General features: G+C 42.3%; 3 protein-coding genes across 3 annotated transcripts in view; all 3 read right to left on the bottom strand.

Moving 5' to 3' along the window:
- Nucleotides 1–860: 860 nt before the first annotated feature.
- Nucleotides 861–5,911, bottom strand: LOC118416762 (galactose-3-O-sulfotransferase 3-like). The gene is made up of 4 exons (XM_035821993.1): nucleotides 5,718–5,911; nucleotides 3,294–3,608; nucleotides 2,501–2,668; nucleotides 861–1,908 (listed from the first exon to the last, which is right to left on the bottom strand). Exons 2-4 carry the CDS (start codon nucleotides 3,593–3,595, stop codon nucleotides 1,002–1,004), a joined length of 1,377 nt encoding a protein of 458 aa, XP_035677886.1. The 5' UTR covers nucleotides 3,596–3,608; nucleotides 5,718–5,911; the 3' UTR covers nucleotides 861–1,001.
- Nucleotides 5,912–7,302: 1,391 nt separating this feature from the next.
- On the bottom strand, nucleotides 7,303–11,187 carry LOC118416836 (galactose-3-O-sulfotransferase 2-like). Its single transcript, XM_035822104.1, has 5 exons — nucleotides 11,145–11,187; nucleotides 9,968–10,174; nucleotides 9,439–9,534; nucleotides 8,664–8,915; nucleotides 7,303–8,242 (listed from the first exon to the last, which is right to left on the bottom strand). Exons 1-5 carry the CDS (start codon nucleotides 11,150–11,152, stop codon nucleotides 7,498–7,500), a joined length of 1,308 nt encoding a protein of 435 aa, XP_035677997.1. The 5' UTR covers nucleotides 11,153–11,187; the 3' UTR covers nucleotides 7,303–7,497.
- Nucleotides 11,188–18,900: 7,713 nt separating this feature from the next.
- The window catches only part of LOC118416349 (FYVE, RhoGEF and PH domain-containing protein 4-like), a 57,801-nt gene continuing 55,770 nt past the window's right edge, over nucleotides 18,901–20,931 (bottom strand). Inside the window, exons 20-22 of the mRNA XM_035821441.1 lie at nucleotides 20,782–20,916; nucleotides 20,109–20,260; nucleotides 18,901–19,107 (exon numbers count right to left, since the gene is read on the bottom strand). Coding sequence (XP_035677334.1) covers nucleotides 19,071–19,107; nucleotides 20,109–20,260; nucleotides 20,782–20,916 — 324 coding nt within the window. The 3' untranslated portion in view covers nucleotides 18,901–19,070. The remainder of the gene's footprint in view (nucleotides 19,108–20,108; nucleotides 20,261–20,781; nucleotides 20,917–20,931) is intronic.

Below are 20,931 nucleotides of genomic sequence, written 5' to 3'. Positions count from 1 at the left end.
GTTATATCATAAAAAATATAAAAAACATCTAGACTGATTTTTGTTTGATAATTACATACATTAAAAGGTTCGACAGTTACGCCACAGAGTATTGGTGTTAATTTAATCAAAGATCATTGATATTGCCCTATGCCGCATTTTTAGAGAACTGGGATTCTTCTGTAACCGTTGGCAAATCATTGTTATTGAGCTGATCGAAATATCACTGGACTCCCATTGATACATCATTGGCAGCTTTCTGAAAGACCAATGGAATCACTTAATGTTCATTTACAGATAAACGAAAGATCAAGACCTTTGAAAACTTTGCAAAACCATTCGCAGATCACCGACGACGTTGGAAATCATTGGTAGTTCACTACAAGACCTTTAGAATTATTGAAAGATCATTGTCAGATCATGATCACTCTTTGCAATCTTCGCAATCGTTGAAAGATCTTTGACAGATCACAGGGAGGCAGTGAATGTCCTCTTAGTGGCCTGATCTCTATGCTGAAACCACACCTTACTTACGTTTATGAATGTTAGACATCCTGGTTAAGAATATTCAGAGACAAAACAACCTATAAGTTAATTGTCATCTGCATAACCGATGATATGGAAATTACTTCCGGACGTTTCCAGTGACATCCATCACTCTTCTTCACTAGGGGAGTGATGGATGTCACAGGAAACGTCCGGAGGTAATCCCGATGGGTTCACACGTGCGTAGAGATTTCAGTCCGTATGAGGTCCATGTGGAATTATTAGCCTCTATTAGGCTCCACAGGACGCTGGAAAATTGGACAGATATAGACACATAACACACTAGAGGAGTTAACTGTCCGAGAAGTATGTTTGCGGCCAGCTAACTCCTCTGGCATGTTATATGCATATATTTGTACAATTTCAATTTTTTTCAGCGACATGTGGAGAGTGGTAGGGGTAAGACTTCCATACGGACCTCATACATTTCCGGACTTGAGTATATACGCACCTGCAAACCCATCTTTATCCACACTTTAATTGTTACGCTGCGACTGTGAACCGTGCGTGTACCGCTCCCTGAACAGTTTATCCCAGTCCTCTCTCTTCCTCCTCAGACTCCAGCACATCTGTCTGGTCACCACAAACTCCTCATCCCACTCGCTCCCCCACACCACCGTCTGGTTAGCCACACTCACGTCGTCTAGAGCAGAACTGCAGTACAGCGACACCTTGTCTAACACGCGCTCGAAGTGCCTGACCTCGCGATGGAAGTCGTCACCCTCCGCGGCGACCTTAGCTTTGAAGATGTCGTAGAAGTGGTAGTACAGGAGGTGGTCGGCGCCGTTGAGTCGCCTGAACTGCAGTTTCTCAGACTCGCCTCTCGCGTTCCTCTGAGTGGCCGGCGGCTCCAGGAGACTTACGTCGTACAGTATGTCCCTGAACCCCCAGCACATGCGCCGCTTCAGCAACACCAGGGACTTGTTCAGCTGCTCGTAGATCAGAACCAAGGCGAAGTCTGACTCGAGCTTACTGATGTAGTGCATCACTCCATTGCCATCCGGTTCAGGTAGCGCGTTCCCGCCTCTTCCGCGGACGGGGATGCCCAACGCCTCTGCCATGCAGTTGGTCGTGCAGCGGGAGTTCACGCGCATGCGCCTCTTCTCCCAGAACTCCGGAGCGGCCAGATACCTCCGCAGCGCTGGCGGGTGCTCTCTCTGCTCCACGTCGAACTGTTTCTCCAGGTGTGACGCCACGAAGTCCGTCTCGAACCGGTCCAAGGGGTTTCTCAGGATGGTGATGTATTTGGCGTTGCCGTTGACCACCTTGTGCAGAGCGTCGCGGTTGTAGCGCACCTTGTGGGCCAGGATGTTGATGTCCCAGTCCGCCCTCGCGGCCATTGCTGACGGCTTCAGGAGGTACTCCCGGAGGATGTCGCCGGACCTGGGAACAAAACAGGAATAGACTTTCGTATTCTTCTTTCTTTTCTCTTTCGCTACCAACTTCAATTTGCTGAAGACTTTTGTAAGCTATATAGGAAAGTCGTGTAAAGTGTCTTTCCCAAGGGCACAACATCGGTGACACGGCGGTCCCACCTGTCCCACGCGTACGGTTCTTATAATGTGAAATGTGGTAGAAGGAAGCAACCACAAGACACGTAAATAAAGTTTAGTTCATGAAAAACTAACATTATTAACAGGGTAGTCCGCGACATCTAAAGTGCCCACATAGAGCATCTGATAAGATTTCTTTAATACGGCAAAACATATCAAAATAGCATCCAAACAAAGATTGATGAACTGTGATTCTTGGCATTGCCCTACAAATGACCACATCCAAACAGCCTTCTTCTAGAGCAAATCCGGATATCCCAGACATGCCTAAAAGTATGGTTTTCCAACATGACAAAAATCCAGTTCGAAAATGCCAGCATTTCCAGGGAAAATTACTTTTTCACTTCTTTTATCACAAAACCAAAAGGCTAGCTGAAAAATGGACCTTCTACGTCTGCGTGAAATAAGTGAGCTTTGCCAACCTGGGGTCCTGCAGGATGGACGGGTTTCCCGGTTTGCCCGGCAGGGCAACGAACAGGTCCCGACGGTAGCCGAACCTGAAGAGGATGGACTGTACCACATCGGACCCACAAGCGGGGGTGTAGATGAACACAGTGTCAGTTTTCAAGATGCACAGCTTTGCAGGTTTCCTACAAAAGACAAGTCACCATGAAAGGTCTCTAATGGGAATAACGGATGCCATTATAACTACATCTAGATGAATGAACAATGTCGCACAAGGTTTCGTATTACATAGTTATCTGTCATCTGATCTGAAAGCTAGATAAAAGAAACAACCCAGTTGATGCAAAAAACTATGCAAAAAGAGTAATTTTCAAAGCTAGATATATGTATAAATAATCTATCGTTATCTCTCTCTCGTAACGCGTAACACATAAGATAAATGAATAAACAAAAACTACAGTCAAACCTGTATTAGGGGCCACCTCTACAGAGGGGCCACCTGTCCATAGTGGCCACTTTTTGTCGGTCCCTTGGGTATTTTATCTACAAGTTACCACCTCTATACAGAGGCCACCTGTCTATAGTGGCCAAATTTGTTCAGTCCCTTGAGTGGCCGCTATAGACAGGTTTGACTGTATGTGCACATCACTATACTGTCCAAATTTACTATCTAGCCCATAGCAGGCTCTCTGGGCCTTTTTCGTCTTTTTGGGCTCATAATACACGTTTGCTATCCGTTTTTTTGTACTGGGTCGCTGCGCAAAAGGTCCAGATAGCCTGCTATGGAGGTTACTACTAGTATTTACTTACGCTTCCCCCCATACAGCTCCCGCGTTGCTCTTTGCCGCTTCGCCCATGTCCCCCCATACAGAGCCCGCGTTGTTGCCGGCGAGTGCGGCTGGGTCACCCAATTCAGCGCCCAGGTTACCTCCGGCCTCTTTGGCCGTATCCCCCCATGCAGCGCCCGCGTTGCCACCTGCCCCCGTATCCTGACTGGTATGGGCCTGTGGAGTCTGCCTCACGGCCAGCTGGTCCTCCATGATGACCAGGTACACAGCCGTGACGACCACCAGCACCATGAAGGTCATCCACATCAGACTCCGCCTGTCCATGGTCACGGGCACTCAACAAACAACTCTGTGTGAGCAGGTCAACTAATAATGTGAACCTCTGGCAAGGTATCGAAAACGTTATATATATCATGTATATGTATAGAACAGCGAGGCATTATTATAATTTATGTGTGTAATTATTATAATTTATCATTGAAAGTATAATGAAGACAAAAAAACGTGGCTCCGCCACCGCCCTTTTGGATAGAGGGGGGGAGGGGCGCTCACCAAGAGTTAGTGGATCAAACCTACATGTATTACATGTGTCTTTTTTTGTCTCGTTAGTTGGTTATTTAATTATGGAGAAGAAATAAAATTCGTACCCCCCCATAAGAAAACAACGAGGCAGTTTAGTAATGCCACCGATCGTGTGCCCTAAGGAAAGGCGTTTAACATGACTTTTCTCACTCACTCCACCAAGGTGTAAAAACGGGTACTAGTACCTAACTTCGGTTGGAAAAGTAATATGCATTGGATGGAGATGGAAGGGCTCCACCTTCCAATACCATGCCATACAAATAATGGATACATTTGCTTGCGTTAAAATAGAAGGCTATGGGACTACCACTTTACACATCTACACCTAAAGGCCCGACTAGTCCGCCAATCTACCTGTCGACTATATGATGAAATACGCTAGACCCTAAAGATTTTGGATCGTTTCTTGTCTAAAAAGGTAATTCTATAGGACAAGCTAACTGGTATGCGGCGTACTACGCTTTGTGTTATCCCATTTGTTCCGCCAAAGAAAGGTCCATCAATTGTACAGTGTTTAGGGTATCTTTTCTTTTTAAACATGCGTCCCCAAATGTTAATCACACCGTCTTCGGGTGCTCGGGTTCTCAGTAACCACCAGCGCTATTACTAGTGTCAGTCTTCTGTATAGTGCCTACGGGGCTTCATAGCATCGGGTTTCTGATTGTTCATTACTTCAGCATAAGATACCTTTTTTTAATATCTGTCTCTATATATCTGGATCAGGCATTCATATGACGAAGACAAAACTTTCGCAAGCTTTCTTCTAGTGTGGTCTGAGGTGTGCGGCCTACAGGGCTTCATGGCATCTGATTTCTGATTGTACAATGCTGCAGTTTAAAGAGCTATTGTTTGACTATCTGTCCCTAGATTTAGATCAGGCCGTCATCGGACCAAGGTTTGTTTCTGTCTTAAGTAGCGACCGGCGCCACCAGATGAATTTGCTCTTCTAGCTGGCACTTTAACAACAAAAAAAAAAAAAAAAAAACACGTCGTCTTTGCATTTGCTCTGCTTAGTACTTTAAATGGTTTTCAATTAAGCATTGTCTCATATGTTTAAAGGTTATTTTGGATAATAAAGGCAACCTGACGTGCACATCCTCTCAATCTTTATATTCAAGATTGAGCCCCTGCTTCGCCTATTGGGTCAGTTAGTCCTCACTCTTACTAGTCTTAGTGAGTTGAGCTGGTCTCAATCATGATATTCCTGACCTAGGGCAAAGAGATGCTGTTACAGTTGCAATGTAACCCGTAACCTTGGAGTGGCCTTCAGGTCTTGTTACGTGGTAACCATTTATACCCCCTCACATGTAGCGAAAATAGATCGGACGACGAGTCTGCGAGCTCTAGATTACGAGGCATGACCATGATGCCGACGAAGAAATGGCAGAGTTCCCCCCTTCCCGCCAGGGTCATGCCTCCTCGTAATTTAGAGCAAAATCAAAATTCAAGCCATTCAAGGCTAGACGTCTTTAATTACCCAGTGGAAACGACACGTAACAAGGTGAAACATTACACTTACAGTCGAAGCAATCGTTGCCCCTGAACTGTTGTTATCAGATGAATACAGTGTTAACAAAGACTGTGCGCATGCCCAAACATCGTCAATACCTCTTAGTAAGGGCACGATTGTTTACGTCGAGTGTTCGTCGTACGATCTTAAGACCATAGGGTTTTCAAGCAGGCTGTGACAGAACCAACCAACTGTCAGAATATAAGACAGGACTTTGTGTATCAAGACAGCTAAAACTTACAGCACACATGCATGGCTGCCCCCAAAATAGTTAGCGACCATACGATAATCGCACGACGTATGGCTGTCCCAAAAATAGGGTGGCACGATAGATGTACGTGATTGCATCCTTACCGGAAACCCAGACTTTAGCCACTCTTGTGCCTGAGGTAGGCCCGTCCAACCTTCTGTGGTGAAGACGGAAGGTACAATTAGTGTGTGTTCTTTATAAACATGTCAAAATGCCGGCATGTTACGAGGTCCATTCGTACACTGACCTGACGGTACCACGGCTGCAAACATAATGTTGTTTTCGGAGTCATATGCTTAACCGGTTCGACAAGTGAGTGCCTTGACGGCCATTTCATTGAAAAGCGCCCTCTACCGAACATAACGTGCATCAACAGATTGTTACTATTATCTATTGGTTATTGGTTACTTGCTGTGCCGACTACTCTCTCTTACAATGCTTACAATGTAGGTGGGGATACATCGAAAGGGTCTGGAGCAGCTGCCATTCGGCGCCAATCAGGTGACCTCAATACGACTGTCGCAAGGGTCTGGAGCGGCTGCCAGGTGACTTCAATACGACTGTCGCAAGGGTCTGAGCGGCTGCCAGGTGACTTCAATACGACAGCAATTGCCCCAGGAGCCAGGACTGTAGATTCCATTCCAATACGCCATGTTAATTCTAGAATATGGATGACATCATCCGGATACCCCAAAACTGATTCAAGCTTGCCAATAAAAAAGTTAAGCCCCCCAAAGTTGCCTTCGTTATTTGGTACAGTGCCCCGATCCCTCGATCTCGGAAGTCAAGCAACGCGCGGTTCGGACAGATCTTGGATGGGAGTCCCCCAACCAAGGACGACCGGATTGCTGTAGCCTCACGAAGCTTTCCACGAAATAGTCTTCCGGGAGGGACGTAAAACGGGGGTCCCGTGCTCGGGGAGGTGCCTCGACCATTTTAAACAGCCTCATTGCTCATAATTTGGGTACCTACTGGCTGGCAAAATGCATCTGGTGATTATTATCTAAGTGGTTAGGAAGTTTGAACAAATGACAAAGCACACAGAGTATGGTATGCCCAACAATAGATTTTTCATGTTTGCTCTTTCACATCTTTTTCTTCGACTTTGGAATTACTTTGACATTATATGACATTAGTTTCCATTTTGTTTCATAATAAGGGCATAAATGTACTCATTTTCAAGTTGTTTTGTACAATTTAAAGTGTGGTTAAAACATTTGTTGAAAAGTGACAAAACTTGACAAGTGCATGGGATGTCATCTTTATAATCAAATCAACATGGCCTTATCTGTCAAGTATTTACTGAGAGATCACAATGCATTGAGGCGGTTACGTTAGCAAGCAGAATACTTGAGGGGTGTAGAGCAGAAGGTTTTATTCCATCAAATTCGACCCCTTATAAAATAGAGGGCCACGAATTTATTCATTCATTGTTATCCCATTCATACAGATCAATCAGGCAATATCAATCAATCAACTGACCAATCAATCGATCAATCGCCTTTGATATTGAGATTGTACAGCCCTGTTGCCTTAACCACTTTTTTGTTACTCAGTTATTATTACTATGATACGTTTTAGATTTGGCGTTGAATAAATAAGAGGTCCATATATAGAGTATGAGTCTCATACCGGAGTCTACCTCGCTGGTGAAGATACAAAACCTCTGCAAGAAGTCCTTAAATTCTCTACGAACCTCCTTCCCATTGAAAGATTTACACTTTTGTGGTGCAATATGTCAAAACTTGTTACAACTCAGTCATACATGTATTTATCAAAATATTTATCTCAGATATTATCATTTTAAGCGCCGAATGTCTCACAGCACCACACCCTTTCCAGCCGTTGCCTAGCAACGAACCAAATTTATATGACGAAGACCTTCTAGACTTTTAACTTCGGCAAAGACAACTTATATGGTCGGCGTTTGGCAGTAAAGTAACGTTCGTTCAACAGATCGCCCCATTCTTGCTTCTCTCGGCCGAACGCGTAGCACATCTTTCTGGTGAAGTCGAACTGTTCGTTCCAGCTACTCCTCGCTATGACGGTCTTGTTCGCCGAGTTCCAGTCCCCCACCGCCACCCGACAGTACTTCGCCACTTCCTTTTGAATGTTCTGGAAGTTTTGCACCTCCTTGTGGAAGTCTTCCCCCTCTGCCTTGATCCTCTTCCAAAAAGTCTGGTTGAAGTAGTCGTACACCAAGTAGTCGATGGAGTTCACTCTTCGGAAGTTTCGAATGTGTTCTTTGGTTGATAAACGTGCTAGAGTTTCTTCGCTGGGCATGCGCAGATGTGTCGATCCAAGGTAATACATAATGTCCGTGACGCCCCAACACATGTGTCTTTTCAGTAGCACCAAGGACTGGTCTAGATACTCGTAGAAGAGAACCAGAGAAAAATCTTTGTCCAGCTGCTTGATGACGTCCATTGCTGCTTGGGTGTCCCGAATGTCCTTGGTCTCGTCCAATGGGAAGCCTAGAACGGCGGACATGCAGTTCCGGGTACAGTATGACGTGGTCTTCTGTGATTCCCAGTATTCAGGATTGTCTAGATAGTTTTTAGGTGAATCCGCCTCCGCCGTTGTGTTGAAATGTTTGTCCAATCTGGAGTAGACAAAGTCTGCCGCAAACCTAGACAGAGGAAAATTACCCAGATTATTGAAGGTATAAAATATAATTGATAAAATAGTAGATACCTACAGCTAGGTATCTACTAGTAATATACCAGCTCAGACAGGAACAATTAACGGTCATGCCTTCAAGTACCAAAGTTATCTACCAAGGATTGAGATGTGCAAAATGTTCTTACTTTTCTAAGACTATCAAAGAGTGGAACTCGTTACCATCACGTACAGTAGAAATAGCTATAGATATTTTCAAACAACATTTGCAGTCATATATCATAAAGGCTAGGTATAACAGGTTGTTCAGTGAAGCTGGTGTGTTACCCCGAAGGACGGTTATACCAGCTATACAGATACAGAAGCTGGTGCGCCGCTGAATGGCGGTTATACCGACTAAACAGATGCAGCTTATGATGCAGACACAGAACCTGTGAATCGGACGTCTCAGCATCGTAATGTAGCGAGCGTTTTCTGGGAACATCTTCGCCATCGCTTCCCTGTCGTATTGGGCCGGCTGCGCGAACACGTGGATCGTTTCTTCTCGGTACACGCGAAGTGGTGACGTCACGCCAGAAGGACGAAGATATTGCGTAGATCTGACGTCTTCATAACCGCGACTTTTTGTAGGATCTCTCTTGTTGACGGGAATGGTGACGAAAAGGTCCTTCAGGTAACCGAACCTGGAAGTACCATTGGAAAAAATTATGATGAGGTTAAGGTTGTGGCTAGGCAATGAATGACCAGTTATAAAACTTACCCAGTTGTTTGAGTAACCTAAATCATCCTTCAATGGCTGTGTTTTGGACGTTTGTCAATGAAATTTAAGAAATCATTTAGGGTTAGCGTGTGTACCGTTATTTTGTGCCTTCTTGCTGTTCTGTAACAGAGTCTGCCACTCCAGGATTGCCCTTTACAGCCACACTAGGCGCTGTAACCCAACTACAACCTGAACTGACCAGACCACGGTGCGAAATCCATTGTCTCATGAGATAGAAGGATGGCAACAAAATCTTACTGTACTAACTTGTTTTGTTTTTTCACTCCTGACATTTGGAATTTTAAGTCGTACGAATACATACAAGAGCATCCGTTAGTATGTGTGGTGTTATTTAGTTCTTTCTTGCTGTTCTATCCAGTTTCTTTCTCCATACATTCGAAATTTTCTCGCGTATTTCACTAATCTGATATGTGATAAACACTGACCTGGTCAGGATGCAGTGTAGGATGCCAGAGTCGGCTGCCGGTGCGTAGATGTAAACAACGTTCGTCTGGAGGATGCACAGGTAGTGGCGCATGTCCCTGGGAGGGAAGGAAAACATATGGTAACATTGAATGTTATCTGTTAAAAGCATCATATCACGGGTTTTGCGTCATTTTGCTTCTTTTGTCATCCAATTAGGAGACGTTCCATGGAACCGAACTACCCTCATCATCCAATCACACGTCCAATCACAAACCGTCCTTACATGTCCTTTCTTACATCAGATGTACGTCACAGAAATGCCGCAACCTGATTGGCTTGTGCTAGCCAATGGAAAAAAAAATCACTTCGCCCGTTTTGTCTCAAGGAATAAAATCATGCGTTGTATCATCCAATCATGCTCCAGCGAAGCGAGTTACTAGTACTCTCATCCAATCATCTACAATCATCTCTTATCACTGATACACGTCACAGAAATGCTGCTGTCTGATTGGCCAGCGCTTACCAATAAAAAATCACACACGTAATTACCTCTGAACCACGGCTGGCGATGGCGGCATGTCATATGCCACGTACGTCATCGGCTGGTCCAGCTCTGGTTGGTCCTCCTCCTCCAGGTCGATCACGTGATACGTGACGTTGCTGTTGTCGGAGAGGTTGAGGTACATGACGACTGACGTCATGGCAGCCAGCAGGACGACCAATGAGAGCAGCCGCTTCTCGTCCATTCGGAACACGCTAGAGAAGGTCGCAAGAAATAGATGTCGTCGAATGGAAGAGTGGATAGGCCAGATGACAAAAAATTAAAGGTCAAAGATCCGGGGTATTTTTGAGCCCCGGGTTGAATTTAACTTGGACCCTTAAAATGAGCCCGGGCCCGGGCCCGGTTATCGTGCTGGCCGTGGGCACACCGAGAGGTACCCCCGCGGTATACGCCCGGCAGTCCACCTGGACAAATTTGTAGTTTAGGGACCCGATCGCGACCGGGTCTACAGCCCTGACGGGCACCGGTGCAAATGGGACCAAAGCCTAACCACTGGGCTCCCATTTTCCCAAGGGTATGGCTAAGCCTCCGTAGAGTGACTTGGACGACACAGATTAAGGTCACCAGACATATATAGAAATTACTGATCATTACAAGATGTACCTCTCTTCACCCTACCTGTCCGAATTTGAGCTGTCTTAATGCAGCAGAATTAAAGCTATTTTTACCTCCTTGCTCTGTGTTATATGGTTTATATGAAGGAATTTTGTGACTTTACACAATTGCTCAATGTGTATCCACGTTTAAAAGGTTTAGTCTGCAAACGACGCATTTACAAAGGACGCTGTTTTAGTGCTTTCTATGCTGACGAGGTCGACGCACATATCTAAAATTCACCCAGCTGCAAAATCACAACGACAACACGCATGGTGGCGTCTCCAATTAAAGGTCGGCTACAAATATTTCACAAACTGATATAGTACACATAACGTTATATTTTCATTCTGAATACAACCAGACATGTCAGCAAAGCATGGTGGGCTTGGGGGGGGGGGGGGGGTTAGCTAGTACACACATGATTAAAGCAGTCATACAGATGACACATTGTAATTAACGCGACGTATAGTTTTACCAACAAATTGTGCAGTTTATATTCGTCACAGCAAATACGTGTAGCATAGGATGAATTTTCAGGATTCGGCGCCCTAAAATGGCATGACTTACCTTTGCATTTCACCGACTGTTTACCATAGGGACATAATTCTGTCGCTGGGTGAAACATTTGCATGGATAAAGAGGCCCAACAATAGGTGTTGTTGCTTAATCAACCGGTTAGTCGGGTTCATCTGACTCCAATTTAGTACTATCTAGCGATATGCAGACAAACTGCAGCCTCTTGAACTAGTTTAACTGAAATATCCAACACAAAATTTTGACTCACCCAAGTATTCGACTGAACAGCACCAGTCTTTGTCAAGGAATGAACAATCCACTGATGCCGTGATGTCACTTTAATCAGATAGAACACGTGACTCAGTGAGGAGTGGATCATAAGTTGCAGGAAATCTACGGCGCCCACCGTCTCTGTTTAGGTTGTAAGGCTCTGATGTTGATGGCTTTAATCCCTCTAATTTTGTCTAGTGAGACCAAATGACCCGGTGATTCATTTACATCAGAGCTTTACATACACAGATGAACGTCTAAGTTAATTAGATATATAAGGCCAGTTTCTTCATAATGTATCCAAATGCGAGACGAGATTACACATACATAACTGTACTGTTATCGATAACGTTTTGTTGTTGTTTTGTATGTAGCCTCTTAGTACTATTGTCTGTATAGCTATTAGTTGTTATTGGTTGCCATACTTTGTACCCTGTGCGACTGTTGAGCAATAAAATTCATTCATACACAGATGAACGTTTAAGTTAAAACTGCAGCCTCGGTGGCCTTGGTAGTGCGTTATGATCATATTAATAAAGAACTTGTTAGAGGAATCTGACGGGCACAGCTGTATCAGGTGGATGAAAAAAACAAGACAGAATTTGGCCAAATAGGGACAAATATTAAAGTTGTCATGGGGTTTCAATCAGTCTTTTGCAGTCCATCCAGCTATCCGCCGGCCGGTCAATTCGACTTTTATGGTCTTTTATCCCTAACTTGGCCAAAGTCCTGTTACTATTCGGACAGGCTGGAGTCTGATAGGGGACCTGATAGAGACTAGGTGGACAACGTGCTGTCAATGATACAGTATGCATTGTGTAAATCCCCGATCACACATTAGGACCTTTCCTCGACCAGAGTAGCGCTGGAGTGGGAGTCTTGCTATTTTGGTTCCAGTTCTAATTCGCTCCTCAGATTTCATCTGAAAAGAAGTTGATTGGCAATGGTTCCACGACTTCGATTATTCAACTTCATATTTCGACTACTAACTCCAGTCATCAACTGCGTCGGGCGGCCACGGTGGGATCAGTGTCTTGACAGTAGTCTCCAAGCAGACCCTACGGTGCCTTAGAGATAGTATCAAAGCTGGCAAAGGAGTATAGCCAGCCAAAGGGAGTCAATCGGGTGACAGGACGGCTATATTCCTTTGCCGACTTTGAGACTATCTCGAAGGCACCGTAGGGTCTGCGCTTTGAGACTATCTGACAGTGGCTTTGCACAAGAAGGCACGAAAAGGTTTGAACATTTTGGATGCGAGGTTCAATCGAAATTGGTCACTACACGCACTTATGATGACAGAACATGTATATGTTGAATCCACTTTAAAATACGATATGGAACAAATTAAATTATTGACAAAGGTGAGAAACATGCAAACAAACACAGTAGAGCCACATGGAAATTCAGCATTTTTATTGCTGCATGTAGAGACTTGACCGTGCGGAATTTTCCACTGTCCCAGTACAAACAACTACCGCACAGCTGTAAGGAACAGACATTCTGTGATTCACATGTCATTTGGCAAACACTTTCCCGAGTAACGTTAGATCACCTTTATCCACGGGGAAGCCTACATGTATACCCGTCGTTTCTAGTTCTTCAAACAGGATATCTAGGGATGTTAAGTCGACGGACGGTGCAATATCTTAAAAGATGCAATATTTTGATGGTACTTGAAACCACCGTCCACAGACTTGATTTTCGTTGAAATACCGTTTTTTATAACAACGGACAAAGGTTATCCCGCGGCTAAAGGTGAACTTGCGTTATATGACGTATCAACTGCAGCATGGAATTGCTTTTTACCCTGGGCAATCAGGGACAACATATCTACACGAAAAGTATACAGCAAACTGCCTGGCAACAGGAGGCAAAAAGACTGAGAGATTTTGCTGTACTTATACAATATTGTACAATGTATATCAGAGTGAACGTATTTTCTTTTAGTTACCTCGTGACATTTGCCTTGGTCCACGACATTCGTGAGAACTCTGCTTCCATCGCAGTACAGAACGTACATGTATGTACACATTCGCAAGTAGAAACAATTTTGCACTTCTTACACCACAGTATCATCCGACTGAACACTATTTTTGCATGTTAACAATGCAGCAATTTTGCAGCAACTATTATGGTCACTATACAGCTTCCTATAAGCACGTATTCTCTCACTTTCCTTGCAACAATAGGTAGAAATTAAGCTTGGATACCGCAACAGCACTTCATTATACAGATTATCTATTGAAGGCTTGAATGGAGAGGGTAAATTTCTGTAGGTTTAAGTATGTATTTGATTTCGAGGCGCTTGACTTTGATGCAAATTGGTACATAAACTGTTATTTCCAATATGTATGTAACAAAGTGACGACAATTAAAAAAAAATCTTTTCCACAAGAGGAAAACAAGACTTCAGGCCGACAGATATACAGATGATCACAATGCATAAGACACGTTTCTGCACTTGCAATAGTCTGATGAATTTTTTTCTGGTTATTGGTAAAGTTGAGTAGAATGTTAAAACTTGTAGAGAGCATTGCTTCAATGCATTTTATATTGTGCATATACAAATAGATTACTGTACAGGGAAAGAATGGCACATTGCACACTGAATGCATAGTCAAATACACAGAAGTATACAACAATAGCCAATGCATTGTACATGATTTGCGGTCTGTATTAATGCAATGTGCGTAGTACAGTTTTGCTGTAGAAATGGAGCAAATGTTTCTTGTACATTCATCAGAGTGTTATCTTGATTAATTGAACAAGAAAACGGAAAAACTGACCATACTGTCTGTTAGATGTATCTGAGTGAACAAGAGCTTAATCTTATACATGGCCAGTGTACAGTATGATCTGCAATATACAGATTGAAGTTATTTCTATAAAAAGCTTTAACTGTACAAAATGGGTAAAATTCAGAAAGATGCAATATGATAAATCAATCAACCGAGTTATTGCTGAAATGTTGATATTTGATAATCAGTACGAAAAAGGGCATTTTTCAATAAAATAGTAATATCATACAGCCTCCTGTGCTTCTTTAAAAACAAATGTTGTGGCATCAAATAATATCTTATTTACAATATAAAAGAAAGTAATCTACATATAAAAGCTATTTTTCATTTGTGTCCATATAATGAAAGATACATACATGTCATTGTATGGAAATGATAAATGAGTACCATTATAATGTAATATAGTTGATTACTCCTATGATAAAAAACAGCATGATCAGCACAACAGGTATCATTCATATTAGGTCTGGGTATTGGTACAACGTACCGGTACAAAACCGTTTTTTTTCTTATTGGACCGGTCCAGAAGTAAACGGACCGGAAAAAATTAGGTGGACCGGATGTTGGACCGATTAGAAAATTTACAGATTATTTTATCAGGCATTCCCACGTTCTGGCGCTTGCAGGTGGAAGAAAATAACAAGAGTGAAGTAGAGTAGAGTTTATAGTAATTTCTACCAAGTTTTACAGCCAATCGTACAGGTGCAGTTAGTGTTGAAGGATTTTAAAACGCCAGTTTAAGTCTAATACTTCACCAAACAGATCTCTTTGTAGTGTATGAGTCATACTGCATCAGGTCCAGGTTTAGGTCCGGACCTGGACCTGATCCTCTGGACCTGAACTGGACCTGAATTTTCTGTACCGGTACCCAGCCCTAATTCATATTATGGATGGAGGGCCCAAAGTGGGTTATTGTGTTATTTTATGGAAAGTATATAGTGAATAAAATTGTCAGGGAGTTCAAGACTGAAGAATATTATGGGAGATAAAGCTCAGTACTTAAAAAAGTGACATTGGATAAGTTACAGCACCTTATTCCTGAAAGTGCTCAATACAAATTTTGTATCCATTTCAATGCATTGTGCACGTAGATTTTGAATTTGTAAATCAGTACAAAAAATTGATAAAGAATGCATAGAAAGGAATATTTTGCTAAAAGCTTTTCAAACTGTTTTCTTATTTCCCCTCAACATCATAATCTATTACACATTTGATAGGTAATGTTTTCTTTTCATCAAGAAGAGAAGAGAACAATAATTTCTAAACTTTTTGAAGAGAACAATAAATTCAAATTTTCTCTTAATACAGAAATGATAATCATTACATTGTGATAAATGATATTCATTGGAAGGAATGGCAACAAATAGACTATGGCCAAGCAACCAAATGTTGCAGAAAAAGGAATGGAAAAATGTTGCAGTAATGCATAAGGCAGAATAAGAATAAGATAAAATAAAATAGAGCCCTGAGAATCTTAACTTCACCAGAAAATTCATTTCAATAGTCTGTATAGGGTGTTTAATATGTACAGTATACAATCAATAGAAATATCTGCATATTATGTATAATACAGTATATGTCAAGAACATATTTTAGAGACTGTATATATCATGTATAATTTCACAGTACATATACTTTCATCTTCAGTTCCTGTTGTTATAATGTAGTGCCTTATGACAATTCAGACAATCATAAATTTGAACGCCTATGAAAATCAGAAGGCAGCTCTGGTGTAATATGACATTTGGCAGCCTGTTTATTGACTATTGAAAATAAGATTGATTTTTTCTGATAAAAGCATATAGCAAATTCCCCAAGAAAGCAAATACATCATAATTATGTAACCTCATTTTGCCTGTTTTTGTCTATTTTTCACTGGAAATTGGAATGGAAAGAAAAGATTCTTGGCTAAATCTGCCGCCTTAAACGATGGAACTTTGCAATTTTCAGGTTTGGCTCTCAACAGCGTTCCCGCCAGGTTCTTGAAAGTATGCGTCCAAATATTTGGGAGGGGCGTAATGAGCGCCGGAGGCGCGAGACGAGCGCCGCAGGCGCTCGCATTCTAGGGGGGTCCGGGGGCATGCTCCCCCGGGAAAATTTGAATTTTCAAACCCTCTAGAACACAATTTCCTGCAATTTGAGAGGATAATCATGCACTTGAGATTGGACGTCGGTTGCCTCTTTTACTCCCATTTTCAGTTATCGACGACCACCCTCTGCCAATTTTTTTCCGTCATTGAATAAAAAAATGTCTACCTCCTGCGATCGATGTTGCGCCCTCCCGCATCAATAACAGTAGTTTTCCGAGACGATAAAATAACGGCGCCATCACACTTTGTGTTTTTTTCTATTTTGCCCGATGATTTTACTCAAATTTTTCGAATCGGTGGGGTTTTACAAGGCCGCGCCGTCATTTTCTACGAGCGTGCGTTTGTTTCCTGCGACCTCAGGTAACCCCGTTTTCGGAGTGAAATCTTTGGTTGGATTGCTTTTAAAATAGACCAAGGACGTTATACATTACTCGAAGGAGGACGATCTGCTGCCTCTTTGGCAGTGATCAGTGCCGGTGTAGCCTTGAAGGAGTAGCCAGAAAGACGTCCCAGCGTGCTGGGCGCTGCGATCGACGATCCATCTGGGGAGGGGGGCGTGCCGCGCCATGTGCCACGAAGGCCAATGCTAGTGCACAACCGACTCGATCGACGCCTGACAACAATATTGCGGCCCCTTTTCTGCCGCAAATTTTGTCTTTTTGAAACAAAAGGAATTTTGTAAATAAGAAATAAAGTGTATAGTTTTGAATTCTTCACTTATTTACCGCGCACGTTTTTTAACTTGGATAAATGGGGAAACTTTAATAGTAAATTGTTAGCAGCTAGGGAAGAAACACAAGTTGCCAGACGACACGGGCGGCTACCAACATCACGTGCGCTAATAGTCGGCAACTTTTTTTCCCGGTGACCAATGACAGAGTGTAACATTACATTTATCGAATGCTGATTGGTTATTAAGATGATTGGATTTGGACCTGGTGGCCAATCTGGACTGCATGGCGCCGGCGGCATTTTGTCAAAGATACCGACTGCCAATCAACTGCCCACAGTGTGAGAACTTTTGTTGAGATGTGCAGCACTCGCGCAGAACAGTTTGTTCGTTCAATACTTGTATTGCCCACAAATCTTTAACAAATACGTGAAAATGAGGACAAGTTAGTATTATGTTAATATCAGAATATAAAATCTGCATAAGATTTCTTCGAGTGTTAAAGAATGCTGACTGTCAGATGTATTTCACGGACTACAAAAAAATACATTGCGCAACGGACGGCTCAGACTGGCGCGTGGCAGGGTGTGTTGCACATGGATTCGCTAGTTGTAAAACGTGCCGCGCTCCGCCCCAAGCCCAGACTACTGGGATGACCGGAAAGTGAAGAATTTGAAGTATAAATTGTAAAGGTAGGATTCCTTCTTATAAAGACAGATTTTTTTAAAAGATTCCAGATACATTTTGTACACTGGTGGTACAGGTCAGCCTTTCTTTCAGAATTTTTTATGGACGCATTCAGCTGAGCCGAGTGCGTCTTTCCAGAAAAAGATGCGTCCAAAGACGTAAAGACGTATGCCTGGCGGGAACGCTGGCTCTCAATATGTGTATTGGCAAATTGGTTTCTAATTTTTTCATTCTACAATATTTAATGTTTGTTGCAAACACCAAACTCTAAGTCAACTGGAATCAACCCAGCAAAGTTACAATTTTTTTTAGAAAGAAAGCTGAAATATCATCAGCTTTTAAGCAACCACTTAGCATTAGCTACAAATTCATTTTGTATCTTAGCATTAATCCTTACAAAATTAACCTAAAGTTGGCAACAATTTACAAGCAGCAACTACGGATACTTTCTCGTATTTGTAATTTTTCATTATTGTTTACAACATGGAAGTTATTTACATCTCATTATGTTGTCAATGGCAACAGATTTCAATTGTTTGTGAGCGATGTCAAAAATTGACTTCTGCTTCTTTTACATGTCCCCTATAGGCCTGACATTCTTTTGAATGTCTTTCTCTGCTCTCTACAATGGCGTTGTGAATGGATACAGCTCATCATTTACCATTTGGGTATACAATATTGTGGCTTACATAAAATTCCCTTTTTTCAAAATTTGATAATCATTCTTTTTTTTTTGCATTCTAACTTCATTGACAATCTTGCTAACTCTACAGTCACTTTTAAATTCTTTCCCAGCAAGTTTGTACTTTTTGAAGGCATAAATTGTTCTTTAAAACCACATGGCACCACATTACATTTTTTGTATTGTGCAGCAACAGAATAAATTGCACACTAGTATTGTTTGTTACTTCCCTTTTTTTCTGTACTTTACAATAATATTGTACATTTTGGTTTAAAAAAAAACTTGCACATTTTTTTTTTCAAATCTTCTTTGACTAAAATAGCTCATAACTGGAATCATTTCAGAGCCTGCTCTTGCAGAAAATTAAAACTTAAAATGAAAATTTGTTCCCAGCAACTTTGTAGGCTTGGTAAATTGTTCTTTAAAAAAGAGACGGTACAAAGGGTCATATAATAGCAACAGAGTACAATTGTACCTGAGTTGTTGCTGGCCACTTCTTCTGTACTGCACATTTAAGTACATTAAAAAAAAAATCATTATTCCTTTTTTTAAACACATCTTCACCGGCATAACTACATTTCTGTCCTTGCAGAACGTCGAACTTGAAATTAAAATCAAAATCAAAATCAAAGGAATATTGCCTGCAATTTCCCAGCATTTCAAACTGGACCTCCTGTCTTCATTCCCGACATTGCACATACGGCTCGTTCTTGGCAAGCTGGCTCTTCTTCCCTCCGAAAGCTTGGCAAGACTCCTCCTGACCTTACACAGGTAACTTCTTCACACCTTGGTACACCTGTCCAGCACCTCTATCCATCTGGGGGTGGGGGAAATGAAAACTTTGATATTAGAAATCCCAACCATAGTATCGATGATAACAGGACTGGTGAAATGCAGTTCTATCTAGAACAATGCTTTGTAGACATGCAGGGAGTACATGATTGTACATTAATTGGTGGTCTTGATTTTGACAGGAAGTACACAGACTCTCTCATGGCGGGGCATTGTCACTGAGGAACCCCTCCCTTGAACTACACACACACACACACACACACACAAACACGCACGTGCACACACACACACACACACACACACACACACACAGGCACACACACACACATACACACACACACACACGCAGGCACACACAAATATGTCTCTTCTTGGTGCTTCACACTAATGAAAGTGCCTGTCCATGGTGCTGAATGCCATCAGCACTAATAGAAGTATCTGTCCTTGGTGCTAAATGCCATTCACACAATCACATGGGTCTATCCCTGTATGTCGCATTTTCACGAAGATCTGAGCCTGGTGAATGGAATTCTCAGTGCAATATTTGACCAGAATACATGTATGAAACTGTTCATTGAATCTGTAAAATGAAAAATGAAAGAAAATGTATTTTGCTGATGACTTCACCTGTTTTTCTTCTCTGCACCATCAGCAGCTAGCATGTAGACCTGCTTGGCCTGGCTGAGAGTGAATAAGTGCTCTCTGTCGGTCGTCTAGTCAAATATTGGATACTACTACTAACATTAACTGATGATTTTACCTGTTTTTCTTCTCTGCACCATCAGCAGCTAGCATGTAGACCTGCTTGGCCTGGCTGAGAGTGAATAAGTGCTCTCTGTCGGTCATCTAATCAAATATTGGATACTACTACTAACATTAACTGATGATTTTACCTGTTTTTCTTCTCTGCACCATCAGCAGCTAGCATGTAGACCTGCTTGGCCTGGCTGAGAGTGAATAAGTGCTCTCTGTCGGTCATCTAATCAAATATTGGATACTGCTACTAACATTAACTGATGATTTTACCTGTTTTTCTTCTCTGCATCGTCGGCTGCTAGCATGTAGACCTGCTTGGCCTGGCTGAGAGTAAAAACATGTTCTCTGTCGGTCGTCTCCAGTGGGTCAGGCTCAAATATGGAGTAACCCGGCAACGGGATGGTGAACTCTGCCTTCACATCCTGATGGGGGGAAACGGAATTATCATCAACAAACTTCAGGCATATTCTTAGAACGGTTCCTCATTCGAACGGCAAATAAAATAGCATCAAAGTCAAGCAGGTAGAGATAGAAATTCAAGCTGCCAAGATTTCACAAGGAATGGCTTTAAATTTGTTGGAACTACTAAGAACAACTGCCCATTTTAGAGAGCCATATAAATTATGTATAATTATATAATAACTGTTTAGTGTTTATTTTCAGGCACTGTATAATAGAAATAACGTTGATAGAAATACAAAGAGCATGATCTTTCAAATGGTACATTGCATTTCACTCACATTAAGCAAAAATACAAATTCTATGCATCATGGCTTCCAATTTCCAATTTCATGTGGAAATTATAACTTGTCACTTGCACCGTCTGAACATAAAGCATTCAGTTGACAAAACAGAATGTTGCTGTAACAACTCTTTAGAAAAAAACCCCAGAAAGCTTGATTACAAAAACATTGCACAAACAAGATTATGCAGTTCTGCTCACCTGATGTGCCTTGTACACATACAGAACCATCCCGTCAGCTGACAGGGCAAACCAGTGTCTGTTCCATCGTCTCCTGTCCCTGTCCAACATGTGCAGGTACCCGGACATCTCACCGCCTGCCTCCGCTGCGTGGAGCTGTGGGGACATTCA

The sequence above is a fragment of the Branchiostoma floridae genome, chromosome 5 (assembly GCF_000003815.2).
Source record: "Branchiostoma floridae strain S238N-H82 chromosome 5, Bfl_VNyyK, whole genome shotgun sequence".
NCBI lineage: Eukaryota > Metazoa > Chordata > Leptocardii > Amphioxiformes > Branchiostomatidae > Branchiostoma > Branchiostoma floridae.
The sequence above is the reverse complement of the archived record's forward strand: the minus strand, read 5'-3'. Positions and strand labels throughout refer to the sequence as shown.

Coding starts and splice junctions, on each gene's coding strand:
- LOC118416762 (XM_035821993.1), bottom strand. CDS start 3,595: ATGGACAGGCGGAGTCTGATGTGGATGACCTTCATGGTGCTGGTGGTC. Junction 2,669..3,293: donor GGAGCTGTATGGGGGGAAGC/GTAAGTAAATAC, acceptor TGTCTTTTGTAG/GAAACCTGCAAAGCTGTGCA. Junction 1,909..2,500: donor TCCATCCTGCAGGACCCCAG/GTTGGCAAAGCT, acceptor TTTTGTTCCCAG/GTCCGGCGACATCCTCCGGG.
- LOC118416836 (XM_035822104.1), bottom strand. Junction 9,535..9,967: donor TCGCCAGCCGTGGTTCAGAG/GTAATTACGTGT, acceptor CTTCCCTCCCAG/GGACATGCGCCACTACCTGT. Junction 8,916..9,438: donor CTACACTGCATCCTGACCAG/GTCAGTGTTTAT, acceptor TGGTACTTCCAG/GTTCGGTTACCTGAAGGACC.